At 42.1% G+C, this 17,370-nt stretch overlaps 1 protein-coding gene across 6 annotated transcripts; it reads right to left on the bottom strand.

Moving 5' to 3' along the window:
• Nucleotides 1-12,820: 12,820 nt before the first annotated feature.
• LOC143497151 (uncharacterized) lies at nucleotides 12,821-16,103 on the bottom strand. Of its 6 annotated transcripts, none has more exons than XR_013125701.1 (5): nucleotides 16,001-16,103; nucleotides 15,804-15,853; nucleotides 15,085-15,610; nucleotides 14,741-14,852; nucleotides 12,821-13,413 (listed from the first exon to the last, which is right to left on the bottom strand). XR_013125701.1 is itself a non-coding variant. In XM_076992950.1 (4 exons), the coding sequence occupies exons 1-4, from the start codon at nucleotides 16,005-16,007 to the stop codon at nucleotides 13,267-13,269; spliced, it is 312 nt and encodes a 103-aa protein (XP_076849065.1). In that variant the 5' UTR covers nucleotides 16,008-16,083; the 3' UTR covers nucleotides 12,821-13,266. The 6 variants fall into 6 exon arrangements, 2 of the variants coding, with proteins under 2 accessions (XP_076849065.1, XP_076849066.1); XR_013125703.1 differs by having other exon boundaries at nucleotides 14,741-14,849; XR_013125702.1 differs by lacking the exon at nucleotides 15,085-15,610.
• Between the last annotated feature and the right edge of the window lie 1,267 nt (nucleotides 16,104-17,370).

The raw sequence follows: 17,370 nt of genomic DNA, 5'->3' as shown, positions 1-17,370 counted from the left end.
TGTGCTGAAGTGACAGATCTGGATCTTTATAAGGGCCTAACTGAATAGATTACTGCCATTATCTAACTACCTGCTTGTTGGAAACATCATGTGATACATGGATGAGGTCTCCTACCAGGACACGGAGAACCTCATGACAGCACGCCTTGTTTGGCTAAAGCCTGAGGCTTCTCACCATTTGGTATGAACTCATTTGTTACAAGCCACATCTGGACAGGAGGTAAGCAAATAGATGGAGGCAGGTAGGTAGTTATGTTGGTAGATAGATAGATATGTGTGTTTGTGTTTGTGTGACATCAGAAAGCATGTGCTGAAGTGACAGATCTGGATCTTTATAAGGGCCTAACTGCATAGATTACTGCCATTATCTAACTACCTGCTTGTTGGAAACATTATACGATACATGGATAAGGTCTCGTACCAGGACACGGAGAACCTCATGACAGCACGCCTTGTTTGGCTAAAGCCTGAGGCTTCTCACCATTTGGTATGACCTCATTTGTTACAAGCGACATCTGGACAGGAGGTAAGCAAATAGATGGAGGCAGGTAGGTAGTTATGTTGGTAGATACATAGATATGTGTGTTTGTGTTTGTGTTTGTGTGACATCAGAAAGCATGTGCTGAAGTGACAGATCTGGATCTTTATAAGGGCCTAACTGCATAGATTACTGCCATTATCTAACTACCTGCTTGTTGGAAACATCATACGATACATGGATAAGGTCTCGTACCAGGACACAGAGAACCTCATGCCAGCACGCCTTCTTTGGCTAAAGCCTGAGGCTTCTCACCATCTGTTATGACCTCATTTGATACAAGCCACATCTGTACAGGAGGTAAGCAAATAGATGGAGGCAGGTAGGTAGTTATGTTGGTAGATAGATAGATATGTGTGTTTGTGTTTGTGTTTGTGTGACATCAGAAAGCATGTGCTGAAGTGACAGACCTGGATCTTTATAAGGGCCTAACTGCATAGATTACTGCCATTATCTAACTACCTGCTTGTTGGAAACATCATACGATACATGGATAAGGTCTCGTACCAGGACACAGAGAACCTCATGCCAGCACGCCTTCTTTGGCTAAAGCCTGAGGCTTCTCACCATTTGTTATGACCTCATTTGATACAAGCCACATCTGTACAGGAGGTAAGCAAATAGATGGAGGCAGGTAGGTAGTTATGTTGGTAGATAGATAGATAGATGTGTGTTTGTGTTTGTGTGACATCAGAAAGCATGTGCTGAAGTGACAGATCTGGACGTTTATAATGGACTAACTGCATAGATTACTGCCATTATCTAAGTACCTGCTTGTTGAAAACATCATAAAATACATGGATGAGGTCTCCTACCAGGACACGGAGAACCTCATGCCATCACGCCTTGTTTGGCTAAAGCCTGAGTCTTCTCACCATTTGGTATGACCTCATTCGTTACAAGTCACATCTGGACAGGAGGTAAGCAAATAGATGGAGGCAGGTAGGTAGTTATGTTGGTAGATACATAGATATGTGTGTTTGTGTTTGTGTGACATCAGAAAGCATGTGCTGAAGTGACAGATCTGGATCTTTATAAGGGCCTAACTGCATAGATTACTGCCATTATCTAACTACCTGCTTGTTGGAAACATCATACGATACATGGATGAGGTCTCCTACCAGGACACGGAGAACCTCATGCCAGCACGCCTTGTTTGGCTAAAGCCTGAGGCTTCTCACCATTTGGTATGACCTCATTTGTTACAAGCCACATCTGGACAGGAGGTAAGCAAATAGATGGAGGCAGGTAGGTAGTTATGTTGGTAGATAGATAGATATGTGTGTTTGTGTTTGTGTTTGTGTGACATCAGAAAGCATGTGCTGAAGTGACAGATCTGGATCTTTATAAGGGCCTAACTGAATAGATTACTGCCATTATCTAACTACCTGCTTGTTGGAAACATCATGTGATACATGGATGAGGTCTCCTACCAGGACACGGAGAACCTCATGCCAGCACGCCTTGTTTGGCTAAAGCCTGAGGCTTCTCACCATTTGGTATGACCTCATTTGTTACAAGCCACATCTGGACAGGAGGTAAGCAAATAGATGGAGGCAGGTAGGTAGTTATGTTGGTAGATACATAGATATGTGTGTTTGTGTTTGTGTGACATCAGAAAGCATGTGCTGAAGTGACAGATCTGGATCTTTATAAGGGCCTAACTGCATAGATTACTGCCATTATCTAACTACCTGCTTGTTGGAAACATCATACGATACATGGATGAGGTCTCCTACCAGGACACGGAGAACCTCATGCCTGCACGCCTTGTTTGGCTAAAGCCTGAGGCTTCTCACCATTTGGTATGACCTCATTTGTTACAAGCCACATCTGGACAGGAGGTAAGCAAATAGATGGAGGCAGGTAGGTAGTTATGTTGGTAGATAGATAGATATGTGTGTTTGTGTTTGTGTTTGTGTGACATCAGAAAGCATGTGCTGAAGTGACAGATCTGGATCTTTATAAGGGCCTAACTGAATAGATTACTGCCATTATCTAACTACCTGCTTGTTGGAAACATCATGTGATACATGGATGAGGTCTCCTACCAGGACACGGAGAACCTCATGCCAGCACGCCTTGTTTGGCTAAAGCCTGAGGCTTCTCACCATTTGGTATGAACTCATTTGTTACAAGCCACATCTGGACAGGAGGTAAGCAAATAGATGGAGGCAGGTAGGTAGTTATGTTGGTAGATAGATAGATATGTGTGTTTGTGTTTGTGTGACATCAGAAAGCATGTGCTGAAGTGACAGATCTGGATCTTTATAAGGGCCTAACTGCATAGATTACTGCCATTATCTAACTACCTGCTTGTTGGAAACATCATGTGATACATGGATGAGGTCTCCTACCAGGACACGGAGAACCTCATGACAGCACGCCTTGTTTGGCTAAAGCCTGAGGCTTCTCACCATTTGGTATGAACTCATTTGTTACAAGCCACATCTGGACAGGAGGTAAGCAAATAGATGGAGGCAGGTAGGTAGTTATGTTGGTAGATAGATAGATATGTGTGCTTGTGTTTGTGTGACATCAGAAAGCATGTGCTGAAGTGACAGATCTGGATCTTTATAAGGGCCTAACTGCATAGATTACTGCCATTATCTAACTACCTGCTTGTTGGAAACATTATACGATACATGGATAAGGTCTCGTACCAGGACACGGAGAACCTCATGACAGCACGCCTTGTTTGGCTAAAGCCTGAGGCTTCTCACCATTTGGTATGACCTCATTTGTTACAAGCGACATCTGTACAGGAGGTAAGCAAATAGATGGAGGCAGGTAGGTAGTTATGTTGGTAGATAGATAGATATGTGTGTTTGTGTTTGTGTTTGTGTGACATCAGAAAGCATGTGCTGAAGTGACAGATCTGGATCTTTATAAGGGCCTAACTGCATAGATTACTGCCATTATCTAACTACCTGTTTGTTGGAAACATCATGTGATACATGAATGAGGTCTCCTACCAGGACACGGAGAACCTCATGCCAGCACGCCTTGTTTGGCTAAAGCCTGAGTCTTCTCACCATTTGGTATGACCTCATTTGTTACAAGCCACATCTGGACAGGAGGTAAGCAAATAGATGGAGGCAGGTAGGTAGTTATGTTGGTAGATACATAGATATGTGTGTTTGTGTTTGTGTTTGTGTGACATCAGAAAGCATGTGCTGAAGTGACATATCTGGATCTTTATAAGGGCCTAACTGCATAGATTACTGCCATTATCTAACTACCTGCTTGTTGGAAACATTATACGATACATGGATAAGGTCTCGTACCAGGACACGGAGAACCTCATGACAGCACGCCTTGTTTGGCTAAAGCCTGAGGCTTCTCACCATTTGGTATGACCTCATTTGTTACAAGCGACATCTGGACAGGAGGTAAGCAAATAGATGGAGGCAGGTAGGTAGTTATGTTGGTAGATAGATAGATATGTGTGTTTGTGTTTGTGTTTGTGTGACATCAGAAAGCATGTGCTGAAGTGACAGATCTGGATCTTTATAAGGGCCTAACTGCATAGATTACTGCCATTATCTAACTACCTGTTTGTTGGAAACATCATGTGATACATGAATGAGGTCTCCTACCAGGACACGGAGAACCTCATGCCAGCACGCCTTCTTTGGCTAAAGCCTGAGGCTTCTCACCATCTGTTATGACCTCATTTGATACAAGCCACATCTGTACAGGAGGTAAGCAAATAGATGGAGGCAGGTAGGTAGTTATGTTGGTAGATAGATAGATATGTGTGTTTGTGTTTGTGTTTGTGTGACATCAGAAAGCATGTGCTGAAGTGACAGACCTAGATCTTTATAAGGGCCTAACTGCATAGATTACTGCCATTATCTAACTACCTGCTTGTTGGAAACATCATACGATACATGGATAAGGTCTCGTACCAGGACACAGAGAACCTCATGCCAGCACGCCTTCTTTGGCTAAAGCCTGAGGCTTCTCACCATTTGTTATGACCTCATTTGATACAAGCCACATCTGTACAGGAGGTAAGCAAATAGATGGAGGCAGGTAGGTAGTTATGTTGGTAGATAGATAGATAGATAGATAGATATGTGTGTTTGTGTTTGTGTGACATCAGAAAGCATGTGCTGAAGTGACAGATCTGGATCTTTATAAGGGCCTAACTGCATAGATTACTGCCATTATCTAACTACCTGCTTGTTGGAAACATCATACGATACATGGATGAGGTCTCCTACCAGGACACGGAGAACCTCATGCCAGCACGCCTTGTTTGGCTAAAGCCTGAGTCTTCTCACCATTTGGTATGACCTCATTTGTTACAAGCCACATCTGGACAGGAGGTAAGCAAATAGATGGAGGCAGGTAGGTAGTTATGTTGGTAGATACATAGATATGTGTGTTTGTGTTTGTGTTTGTGTGACATCAGAAAGCATGTGCTGAAGTGACAGATCTGGATCTTTATAAGGGCCTAACTGCATAGATTACTGCCATTATCTAACTACCTGCTTGTTGGAAACATCATACGATACATGGATAAGGTCTCGTACCAGGACACAGAGAACCTCATGCCAGCACGCCTTCTTTGGCTAAAGCCTGAGGCTTCTCACCATCTGTTATGACCTCATTTGATACAAGCCACATCTGTACAGGAGGTAAGCAAATAGATGGAGGCAGGTAGGTAGTTATGTTGGTAGATAGATAGATATGTGTGTTTGTGTTTGTGTTTGTGTGACATCAGAAAGCATGTGCTGAAGTGACAGACCTGGATCTTTATAAGGGCCTAACTGCATAGATTACTGCCATTATCTAACTACCTGCTTGTTGGAAACATCATACGATACATGGATAAGGTCTCGTACCAGGACACAGAGAACCTCATGCCAGCACGCCTTCTTTGGCTAAAGCCTGAGGCTTCTCACCATTTGTTATGACCTCATTTGATACAAGCCACATCTGTACAGGAGGTAAGCAAATAGATGGAGGCAGGTAGGTAGTTATGTTGGTAGATAGATAGATAGATATGTGTGTTTGTGTTTGTGTGACATCAGAAAGCATGTGCTGAAGTGACAGATCTGGACGTTTATAATGGACTAACTGCATAGATTACTGCCATTATCTAAGTACCTGCTTGTTGAAAACATCATAAAATACATGGATGAGGTCTCCTACCAGGACACGGAGAACCTCATGCCATCACGCCTTGTTTGGCTAAAGCCTGAGTCTTCTCACCATTTGGTATGACCTCATTCGTTACAAGTCACATCTGGACAGGAGGTAAGCAAATAGATGGAGGCAGGTAGGTAGTTATGTTGGTAGATACATAGATATGTGTGTTTGTGTTTGTGTGACATCAGAAAGCATGTGCTGAAGTGACAGATCTGGATCTTTATAAGGGCCTAACTGCATAGATTACTGCCATTATCTAACTACCTGTTTGTTGGAAACATCATGTGATACATGAATGAGGTCTCCTACCAGGACACGGAGAACCTCATGCCAGCACGCCTTCTTTGGCTAAAGCCTGAGGCTTCTCACCATCTGTTATGACCTCATTTGATACAAGCCACATCTGTACAGGAGGTAAGCAAATAGATGGAGGCAGGTAGGTAGTTATGTTGGTAGATAGATAGATATGTGTGTTTGTGTTTGTGTTTGTGTGACATCAGAAAGCATGTGCTGAAGTGACAGACCTGGATCTTTATAAGGGCCTAACTGCATAGATTACTGCCATTATCTAACTACCTGCTTGTTGGAAACATCATACGATACATGGATAAGGTCTCGTACCAGGACACAGAGAACCTCATGCCAGCACGCCTTCTTTGGCTAAAGCCTGAGGCTTCTCACCATTTGTTATGACCTCATTTGATACAAGCCACATCTGTACAGGAGGTAAGCAAATAGATGGAGGCAGGTAGGTAGTTATGTTGGTAGATAGATAGATAGATAGATAGATAGATATGTGTGTTTGTGTTTGTGTGACATCAGAAAGCATGTGCTGAAGTGACAGATCTGGATCTTTATAAGGGCCTAACTGCATAGATTACTGCCATTATCTAACTACCTGCTTGTTGGAAACATCATACGATACATGGATGAGGTCTCCTACCAGGACACGGAGAACCTCATGCCAGCACGCCTTGTTTGGCTAAAGCCTGAGTCTTCTCACCATTTGGTATGACCTCATTTGTTACAAGCCACATCTGGACAGGAGGTAAGCAAATAGATGGAGGCAGGTAGGTAGTTATGTTGGTAGATAGATAGATATGTGTGTTTGTGTTTGTGTTTGTGTGACATCAGAAAGCATGTGCTGAAGTGACATATCTGGATCTTTATAAGGGCCTAACTGCATAGATTACTGCCATTATCTAACTACCTGCTTGTTGGAAACATTATACGATACATGGATAAGGTCTCGTACCAGGACACGGAGAACCTCATGACAGCACGCCTTGTTTGGCTAAAGCCTGAGGCTTCTCACCATTTGGTATGACCTCATTTGTTACAAGCGACATCTGGACAGGAGGTAAGCAAATAGATGGAGGCAGGTAGGTAGTTATGTTGGTAGATAGATAGATATGTGTGTTTGTGTTTGTGTTTGTGTGACATCAGAAAGCATGTGCTGAAGTGACAGATCTGGATCTTTATAAGGGCCTAACTGCATAGATTACTGCCATTATCTAACTACCTGTTTGTTGGAAACATCATAAAATTCATGGATGAGGTCTCCTACCAGGACACGGAGAACCTCATGCCATCACGCCTTGTTTGGCTAAAGCCTGAGTCTTCTCACCATTTGGTATGACCTCATTCGTTACAAGTCACATCTGTACAGGAGGTAAGCAAATAGATGGAGGCAGGTAGGTAGTTATGTTGGTAGATAGATAGATAGATATGTGTGTTTGTGTTTGTGTGACATCAGAAAGCATGTGCTGAAGTGACAGATCTGGACGTTTATAATGGACTAACTGCATAGATTACTGCCATTATCTAAGTACCTGCTTGTTGAAAACATCATAAAATACATGGATGAGGTCTCCTACCAGGACACGGAGAACCTCATGCCATCACGCCTTGTTTGGCTAAAGCCTGAGTCTTCTCACCATTTGGTATGACCTCATTCGTTACAAGCCACATCTGGACAGGAGGTAAGCAAATAGATGGAGGCAGGTAGGTAGTTATGTTGGTAGATACATAGATATGTGTGTTTGTGTTTGTGTGACATCAGAAAGCATGTGCTGAAGTGACAGATCTGGATCTTTATAAGGGCCTAACTGCATAGATTACTGCCATTATCTAACTACCTGCTTGTTGGAAACATCATACGATACATGGATGAGGTCTCCTACCAGGACACGGAGAACCTCATGCCAGCACGCCTTGTTTGGCTAAAGCCTGAGGCTTCTCACCATTTGGTATGACCTCATTTGTTACAAGCCACATCTGGACAGGAGGTAAGCAAATAGATGGAGGCAGGTAGGTAGTTATGTTGGTAGATAGATAGATATGTGTGTTTGTGTTTGTGTTTGTGTGACATCAGAAAGCATGTGCTGAAGTGACAGATCTGGATCTTTATAAGGGCCTAACTGAATAGATTACTGCCATTATCTAACTACCTGCTTGTTGGAAACATCATGTGATACATGGATGAGGTCTCCTACCAGGACACGGAGAACCTCATGCCAGCACGCCTTGTTTGGCTAAAGCCTGAGGCTTCTCACCATTTGGTATGACCTCATTTGTTACAAGCCACATCTGGACAGGAGGTAAGCAAATAGATGGAGGCAGGTAGGTAGTTATGTTGGTAGATACATAGATATGTGTGTTTGTGTTTGTGTGACATCAGAAAGCATGTGCTGAAGTGACAGATCTGGATCTTTATAAGGGCCTAACTGCATAGATTACTGCCATTATCTAACTACCTGCTTGTTGGAAACATCATACGATACATGGATGAGGTCTCCTACCAGGACACGGAGAACCTCATGCCTGCACGCCTTGTTTGGCTAAAGCCTGAGGCTTCTCACCATTTGGTATGACCTCATTTGTTACAAGCCACATCTGGACAGGAGGTAAGCAAATAGATGGAGGCAGGTAGGTAGTTATGTTGGTAGATAGATAGATATGTGTGTTTGTGTTTGTGTTTGTGTGACATCAGAAAGCATGTGCTGAAGTGACAGATCTGGATCTTTATAAGGGCCTAACTGAATAGATTACTGCCATTATCTAACTACCTGCTTGTTGGAAACATCATGTGATACATGGATGAGGTCTCCTACCAGGACACGGAGAACCTCATGCCAGCACGCCTTGTTTGGCTAAAGCCTGAGGCTTCTCACCATTTGGTATGAACTCATTTGTTACAAGCCACATCTGGACAGGAGGTAAGCAAATAGATGGAGGCAGGTAGGTAGTTATGTTGGTAGATAGATAGATATGTGTGTTTGTGTTTGTGTGACATCAGAAAGCATGTGCTGAAGTGACAGATCTGGATCTTTATAAGGGCCTAACTGCATAGATTACTGCCATTATCTAACTACCTGCTTGTTGGAAACATCATGTGATACATGGATGAGGTCTCCTACCAGGACACGGAGAACCTCATGACAGCACGCCTTGTTTGGCTAAAGCCTGAGGCTTCTCACCATTTGGTATGAACTCATTTGTTACAAGCCACATCTGGACAGGAGGTAAGCAAATAGATGGAGGCAGGTAGGTAGTTATGTTGGTAGATAGATAGATATGTGTGCTTGTGTTTGTGTGACATCAGAAAGCATGTGCTGAAGTGACAGATCTGGATCTTTATAAGGGCCTAACTGCATAGATTACTGCCATTATCTAACTACCTGCTTGTTGGAAACATTATACGATACATGGATAAGGTCTCGTACCAGGACACGGAGAACCTCATGACAGCACGCCTTGTTTGGCTAAAGCCTGAGGCTTCTCACCATTTGGTATGACCTCATTTGTTACAAGCGACATCTGGACAGGAGGTAAGCAAATAGATGGAGGCAGGTAGGTAGTTATGTTGGTAGATAGATAGATATGTGTGTTTGTGTTTGTGTTTGTGTGACATCAGAAAGCATGTGCTGAAGTGACAGATCTGGATCTTTATAAGGGCCTAACTGCATAGATTACTGCCATTATCTAACTACCTGTTTGTTGGAAACATCATGTGATACATGAATGAGGTCTCCTACCAGGACACGGAGAACCTCATGCCAGCACGCCTTGTTTGGCTAAAGCCTGAGTCTTCTCACCATTTGGTATGACCTCATTTGTTACAAGCCACATCTGGACAGGAGGTAAGCAAATAGATGGAGGCAGGTAGGTAGTTATGTTGGTAGATACATAGATATGTGTGTTTGTGTTTGTGTTTGTGTGACATCAGAAAGCATGTGCTGAAGTGACATATCTGGATCTTTATAAGGGCCTAACTGCATAGATTACTGCCATTATCTAACTACCTGCTTGTTGGAAACATTATACGATACATGGATAAGGTCTCGTACCAGGACACGGAGAACCTCATGACAGCACGCCTTGTTTGGCTAAAGCCTGAGGCTTCTCACCATTTGGTATGACCTCATTTGTTACAAGCGACATCTGGACAGGAGGTAAGCAAATAGATGGAGGCAGGTAGGTAGTTATGTTGGTAGATAGATAGATATGTGTGTTTGTGTTTGTGTTTGTGTGACATCAGAAAGCATGTGCTGAAGTGACAGATCTGGATCTTTATAAGGGCCTAACTGCATAGATTACTGCCATTATCTAACTACCTGTTTGTTGGAAACATCATGTGATACATGAATGAGGTCTCCTACCAGGACACGGAGAACCTCATGCCAGCACGCCTTCTTTGGCTAAAGCCTGAGGCTTCTCACCATCTGTTATGACCTCATTTGATACAAGCCACATCTGTACAGGAGGTAAGCAAATAGATGGAGGCAGGTAGGTAGTTATGTTGGTAGATAGATAGATATGTGTGTTTGTGTTTGTGTTTGTGTGACATCAGAAAGCATGTGCTGAAGTGACAGACCTGGATCTTTATAAGGGCCTAACTGCATAGATTACTGCCATTATCTAACTACCTGCTTGTTGGAAACATCATACGATACATGGATAAGGTCTCGTACCAGGACACAGAGAACCTCATGCCAGCACGCCTTCTTTGGCTAAAGCCTGAGGCTTCTCACCATTTGTTATGACCTCATTTGATACAAGCCACATCTGTACAGGAGGTAAGCAAATAGATGGAGGCAGGTAGGTAGTTATGTTGGTAGATAGATAGATAGATAGATAGATATGTGTGTTTGTGTTTGTGTGACATCAGAAAGCATGTGCTGAAGTGACAGATCTGGATCTTTATAAGGGCCTAACTGCATAGATTACTGCCATTATCTAACTACCTGCTTGTTGGAAACATCATACGATACATGGATGAGGTCTCCTACCAGGACACGGAGAACCTCATGCCAGCACGCCTTGTTTGGCTAAAGCCTGAGTCTTCTCACCATTTGGTATGACCTCATTTGTTACAAGCCACATCTGGACAGGAGGTAAGCAAATAGATGGAGGCAGGTAGGTAGTTATGTTGGTAGATACATAGATATGTGTGTTTGTGTTTGTGTTTGTGTGACATCAGAAAGCATGTGCTGAAGTGACAGATCTGGATCTTTATAAGGGCCTAACTGCATAGATTACTGCCATTATCTAACTACCTGCTTGTTGGAAACATCATACGATACATGGATAAGGTCTCGTACCAGGACACAGAGAACCTCATGCCAGCACGCCTTCTTTGGCTAAAGCCTGAGGCTTCTCACCATCTGTTATGACCTCATTTGATACAAGCCACATCTGTACAGGAGGTAAGCAAATAGATGGAGGCAGGTAGGTAGTTATGTTGGTAGATAGATAGATATGTGTGTTTGTGTTTGTGTTTGTGTGACATCAGAAAGCATGTGCTGAAGTGACAGACCTGGATCTTTATAAGGGCCTAACTGCATAGATTACTGCCATTATCTAACTACCTGCTTGTTGGAAACATCATACGATACATGGATAAGGTCTCGTACCAGGACACAGAGAACCTCATGCCAGCACGCCTTCTTTGGCTAAAGCCTGAGGCTTCTCACCATTTGTTATGACCTCATTTGATACAAGCCACATCTGTACAGGAGGTAAGCAAATAGATGGAGGCAGGTAGGTAGTTATGTTGGTAGATAGATAGATAGATATGTGTGTTTGTGTTTGTGTGACATCAGAAAGCATGTGCTGAAGTGACAGATCTGGACGTTTATAATGGACTAACTGCATAGATTACTGCCATTATCTAAGTACCTGCTTGTTGAAAACATCATAAAATACATGGATGAGGTCTCCTACCAGGACACGGAGAACCTCATGCCATCACGCCTTGTTTGGCTAAAGCCTGAGTCTTCTCACCATTTGGTATGACCTCATTCGTTACAAGTCACATCTGGACAGGAGGTAAGCAAATAGATGGAGGCAGGTAGGTAGTTATGTTGGTAGATACATAGATATGTGTGTTTGTGTTTGTGTGACATCAGAAAGCATGTGCTGAAGTGACAGATCTGGATCTTTATAAGGGCTTCTCTGTGTGTATTTACTGTACTGGCAAACACCTTGGATGAGAATCAAATTTCATTGTAATGTAAATTATAATGACAATAAAGGCGATTCTGAAGTCTTTTTTAATCGACGTTTGTTTCTAATAAGCTGAATAAATGTTCAAACCATTGAAAATATAGAATATTGAATATATTGAAAATTATTATATAGAGTTTAACAAAACAACCCCCACTCCTTACTAAGAAACATGTGCAGTATGTTTTAGAAATAGTGACGTGTTTGGCAGGTTGCTCCAACTTCACCATATACAATTCTGATGCCCTCTGCATCAACTTTTCCACTGAGAAAGTCATTATAAGCATCTAAATTGCAGTAAGCTTTCACTGCCTCTCTGGTGTAAACACACTGTTTCAGCAACATAGTAATGATACACATCTGGGTTTGTCACTTCAGATAAACATTTGGAAACAGTGGGGAAAATGCCTTAAATTCTTCATGTCTGAGACTCAGTTTTGTTTTCTTTCATCTCTGTGATCTCCCATCACATTCTGTCTTTCCATTTAGTACAATCTTAATGATGCATAAGAACAATCAGACCATCTTGTTGATTCAAAAGCTTTATTAGCATTAGAACTTCACATTAAACATTAAATACATGAAATTACAACATCTTCAGGATCTTTTCTGTAGATTAAATATCTTTTAAAGACAACGAGATCATACAGAATTCAGAAACAATGACAAATACAGTTTGAGCTGAGCCACTACAACACTGCCAGCTAACACACTTCAGAAACCGGCCATCCATGAACCCACCTACACTCTCACAACACTCCCGTTAAATGCTTCAACACTAAAAGAAAACAAAACAGGTATTTCCCCGATATACCCTTCAATAACTAAGGGATCATTTAAACACAAGATCCTCTCTGACTGAGGAAAAAAGACAAATCAGGTAGGGGTTGTTTAAGTGCATTACTGCCAGTCAAATTACTGGAGCAATTTGATATTCAGTGCCTGTACTTTTGGTGAAAGCTTGGTTGAGTCCAGGTCCATCAGGATTTTCTGGTACACCTCGAATGTACGCATGCTTTTTGGATAACTCAAGTTGAGTGTGTAGATCAGCCCATAAAGCATCACACATGTATGGCTGACACTCTGCAGGTTATGGAGAACTTCCACACCTTCCAGCACAACACCAACATCAGCAAAGCGTCCATTACCATCAGGACCATGACCCTCTGCTCGGCAACATCTGCCTCAGCCTCTCTGGATTCAATGTCCTGGAACAGAAAGAACAGGATGATGAGCTGTGTGACCCTAACCTGGACCACCAAAATCTAAGCAGCTCATCCTTAGGCCAACTGAATGTTAATTTGAAGATATTTCTTTAAAGCAGTGGTGTGCACAGACATTTTGGGGGGCAAGTACTCGGGGGGGTTGAAGGGCACTGTTTAGCGCACGTGGTACACCTAATTATAAAAAAAATTACAAGCACATGTTGAATGAAATTTGACATTTTATTTGTAACATTCTCTAAACGTGAGTTTTCAACGGAGAAAAGTCACGCAGCCAACTGATAAAATTCATATCCAATATTAACTATATACAGTAATTTTTAAGTCCTTCAGTTAACTTCTGTTTACCCTCCACTGTCTGCAGGCCTTGTTGCATATACTTTGCAATTAGTAAATCAATATAGGCCTACAATTAAGACAGTAAAAAGACCAAAAAGAACAAGAAGGAGTTATAGGCTACTGAGTGTTGTCATTACATGAATGCAGATGGGCATTTTTCACAGGTAATGGGGAACTTCCAGTTTCTTCTTTCACAAATAAATGTGTTAATTTATGTTGTCTAACAAAACCTATACAACAGAAAATGTTCAGCTTAACACATAGATCTGCAAACTCTACCTTAATTATTTGTATGTGGTCGTCCTCACGACCAGTCAGCAAAAAATGCTTAGTAGTTTGGTGCTGTATGAGACATTTTACTGCACAACAAAATGGTTTCACGTTGGTCTTAGAGGGCAAACGGTACGATTTGACTTGATGTGTATGTGACCTGGCTGGTGGGGACGGGAGAAGAAGTCTATCTGTGAGCGTGTGTGCTGTGCTGAAGACGCTTCCTTCCACTCGCTGAACTGAACTGCTGCTGCAGCGCATCTGGTGTTAAAGGAAGAGAGAGGTCGGGTGTGTGCGAGGTGGTGGCTCATTTCAGGGCATTGTTTTTAATCACTCAGGTTTTCAAAAGATCATTTCAAACCGACCTCAGTAAAATGAAAACCGAAGTTTCAAAAGGGCACTTTCGTTGATAAAGGGCAGAGTTGCTGGTGCTTTAGCACCACCTGATGTCTATGTGTGCACGCCACTGCATACATGCGTTCATGAGAATGAGATGGATGCATGTTCAAGGTAACAATGACCTTAAGACTTTTGATCACCTCCTAAAAGCCTGGAAAAAAGAAAAAGTCATAAGGATGCATTGTGTGTTTTTGTTAACATGAGATTATATACAGTCTTCTCTCAAATTGTGGACTTTTCAATCAAGATTACAACTACAATTAAAAACTCTGACAAATATTCTTTACAGTAGACTTGTTCTCACGTGTTTAAGGGTTGATCCACCACTGGGGGTAAGGCTTTGTGCTTCTTTAAGACAGAGGGATTTCTGGGGAGACTGCAGAGCCTGCTCTTTTCCTAATGAAGCCTTTGACCTGCTAAAGAAATGCAGTTAACAACACACCAACTAAAATACATCTAACAATACAGAACCAGGAACCCTCCCACTGATTTTATTCAGAGATCAGCTATGTAAATACGTAGCTAGTAGCTGCTGTAAGAGACAAATAAGAAACTGTTCATTGGTGCAGGGAAAACGGATTGAAGAAAAGGAGGCAAACCTCTCCAACCATCTCTCCCTCTCTTCTACAGTCTTCCTTCTCTACTCACCTCTTCTCTCTCCTAAGCTCTTGTAGGGGTAAGGTTTATTCTCCTTCTTACTCTCATCACTGGAATAATAGACTTGATGCACAGGCTCCACTACATCCTGACAGGAAGACCTTCATTTCCTGCGTATACTATAAGTTTAAGTGATTAATCAGGTGTGCAGTACTACTCTTGAATATTTTGCACTTTTCTGCCAAGGTGACAATAAATAATCTGACAATTATCATATGAAGGAGTAGTGTTGTTCTCACATGTTTGAGTTGAGCCTGGGCACCTGATAAATCACTTAAAACAGTAGTATGGTAGAGGAAATAAAGATGCAGTCTTCCAGTCAGGAAGTGGTAGAGTGTGTGCATCATACCCTTTATGTCTAAAGCTGACTCACATTGTGTTTTGTCCAGTTTTTGCAAATTGGTCACAAAACTTTACCTTGTGACGTAATAAACAAGAGAGGTGCTGAGCAGCATTGAAAAGCTGAAATGATTCAACTTTTCAGCACCCGTAAAGAAGTGAGCTGTCTTGTATTGGCCTAAGAGAGGACAGTAGGAGTGAGAGGAAGGTTGGAGGGAGGATGATAAAGAAGAGAAAGAACCAACCTTTCCCTAACCTTCCCATGTCTCTCCCTTTACTCCTCGACTGTTGGAAACACCCCCTTCTAGTCAATATTCAGCCCCAAGAGCAAAAATAATTCATGCTTCCAACTACACTGCTTTATGACTTACCTCTTGACATCTGGCTTTGGCTTTTCTGACTGCCTCAGATCCTCAGCTGCCTTTTCACAGAGAAAAACACTAATTATCCCATTGTTTCTCTCCATGAACAGCAATGCTAAACATACTACAAGAAAGACAGGAATGACACATTTGTAAATTACATTAGGCTTGTATTGGTTATAGTTTCAGTTAACATGTCCACGTACTTGCCATATGTTCAAAGAAGACAAGAAGGCTTCCTTCTGTGTGATGTTCTCAAGGTGCTGGAGTTCATAAGCTGATCAGAACCAAGAGCAGCTGAATCCAGCTGATCAGAACCAAGAATCAAAATGACCTGACATTATTTGAAAGGCATTTCTTACTTAACACTTCCAAATCATGCTGTTGGGTCATAAGAAATATGAAGTGCCTGTGTCCTCACCTTGTTGTTTTGGTCAGAATTGTCATCCTTTGCATAGTAAAGGCGTTTAGGTTTGGGTGCCCCAACCCGGCCCACTTTATCCTCAGGTTCCTCTGGACCAAGTGGATTTACTTCCTACAAAGCGACAGCACTACCACCACTTTACTTTTGGGAATTTCTCATTCTAAACAAACAACCCATTGGACTTAATGATAAACTACTGGTTGTCAAGGTCAATGTGTTCTCATGTTTATCCCATTCTCATGAACGGCACGTTACCCTGCACATCTGGATGGAAATTACACCTGGCACAAAAGACAGTAGGCTGACATACCACGTATTCTTTAACCAGTGTGACCAGGTCTTCATTTAGGTAGATGCTCAGACAACTCAGCACACAATCATGCCTCACATTGATGTCTTCATTCTGGGAAAACAAACAAACACATATGATTCATGCTTGTTAGTGTCAGAGACTCACTAAAACACAGGTGCTGAGGCTAACAAAGTCACTGACATTTCCCTAGTGGACCACCCCATCTGTAAAACACTCCAACAAAGTTACTCACGACTAAGCTTGTGAAGCACATTGACACCCCCCCTCCCCGTCCCCCCCCAAAAAAAGAAATTTTTATATTGCACGAATCACAGAAATGCCATATTGTGCATTCACACCACAGAATTTTGTCAAAATGTAATGAGTTTGCACCTACCAAAACACCTCCATGGCACGAGTTCTCAAGTTCACCTTTAAATAAGCAGACAGCGCCTAACTTATTACAAAATGATTACGCTAAATGTTGTGGACAAAGAGAATGCTTTCCGGCTTGCTTTGCAACTGATATAACTAGTAATTTTAACCGGCATGAAAACCAACCGCAATGGGTTAGTTTAATCCAGTATCAAACTGTATTACCGAACTAGCTAAGATGTCGTGAAAAAGCAAGCCTGTTCGCTGTGATGTTAGCATGTGTTGGTATTGTCTTGTCCAGCAACATGACCGACATAAAACTACTTAAAATAATCAAGAACTATATAAATACATTTACATTGATGTGATGTGATATAAACTGCACGATTACAACACATTTGAAAGTAATAAAACAGGATGTCTTGGACTGCTACCCACATGAACCTGCCTGCTGGAGACCCGCGGGAGAGTAGCGCATTTCATTT

This window comes from Brachyhypopomus gauderio, unplaced genomic scaffold, assembly GCF_052324685.1.
Source record: "Brachyhypopomus gauderio isolate BG-103 unplaced genomic scaffold, BGAUD_0.2 sc101, whole genome shotgun sequence".
In the NCBI taxonomy this organism is placed as follows: domain Eukaryota; kingdom Metazoa; phylum Chordata; class Actinopteri; order Gymnotiformes; family Hypopomidae; genus Brachyhypopomus; species Brachyhypopomus gauderio.
This window is presented reverse-complemented; position numbering and strand designations above follow the sequence as displayed.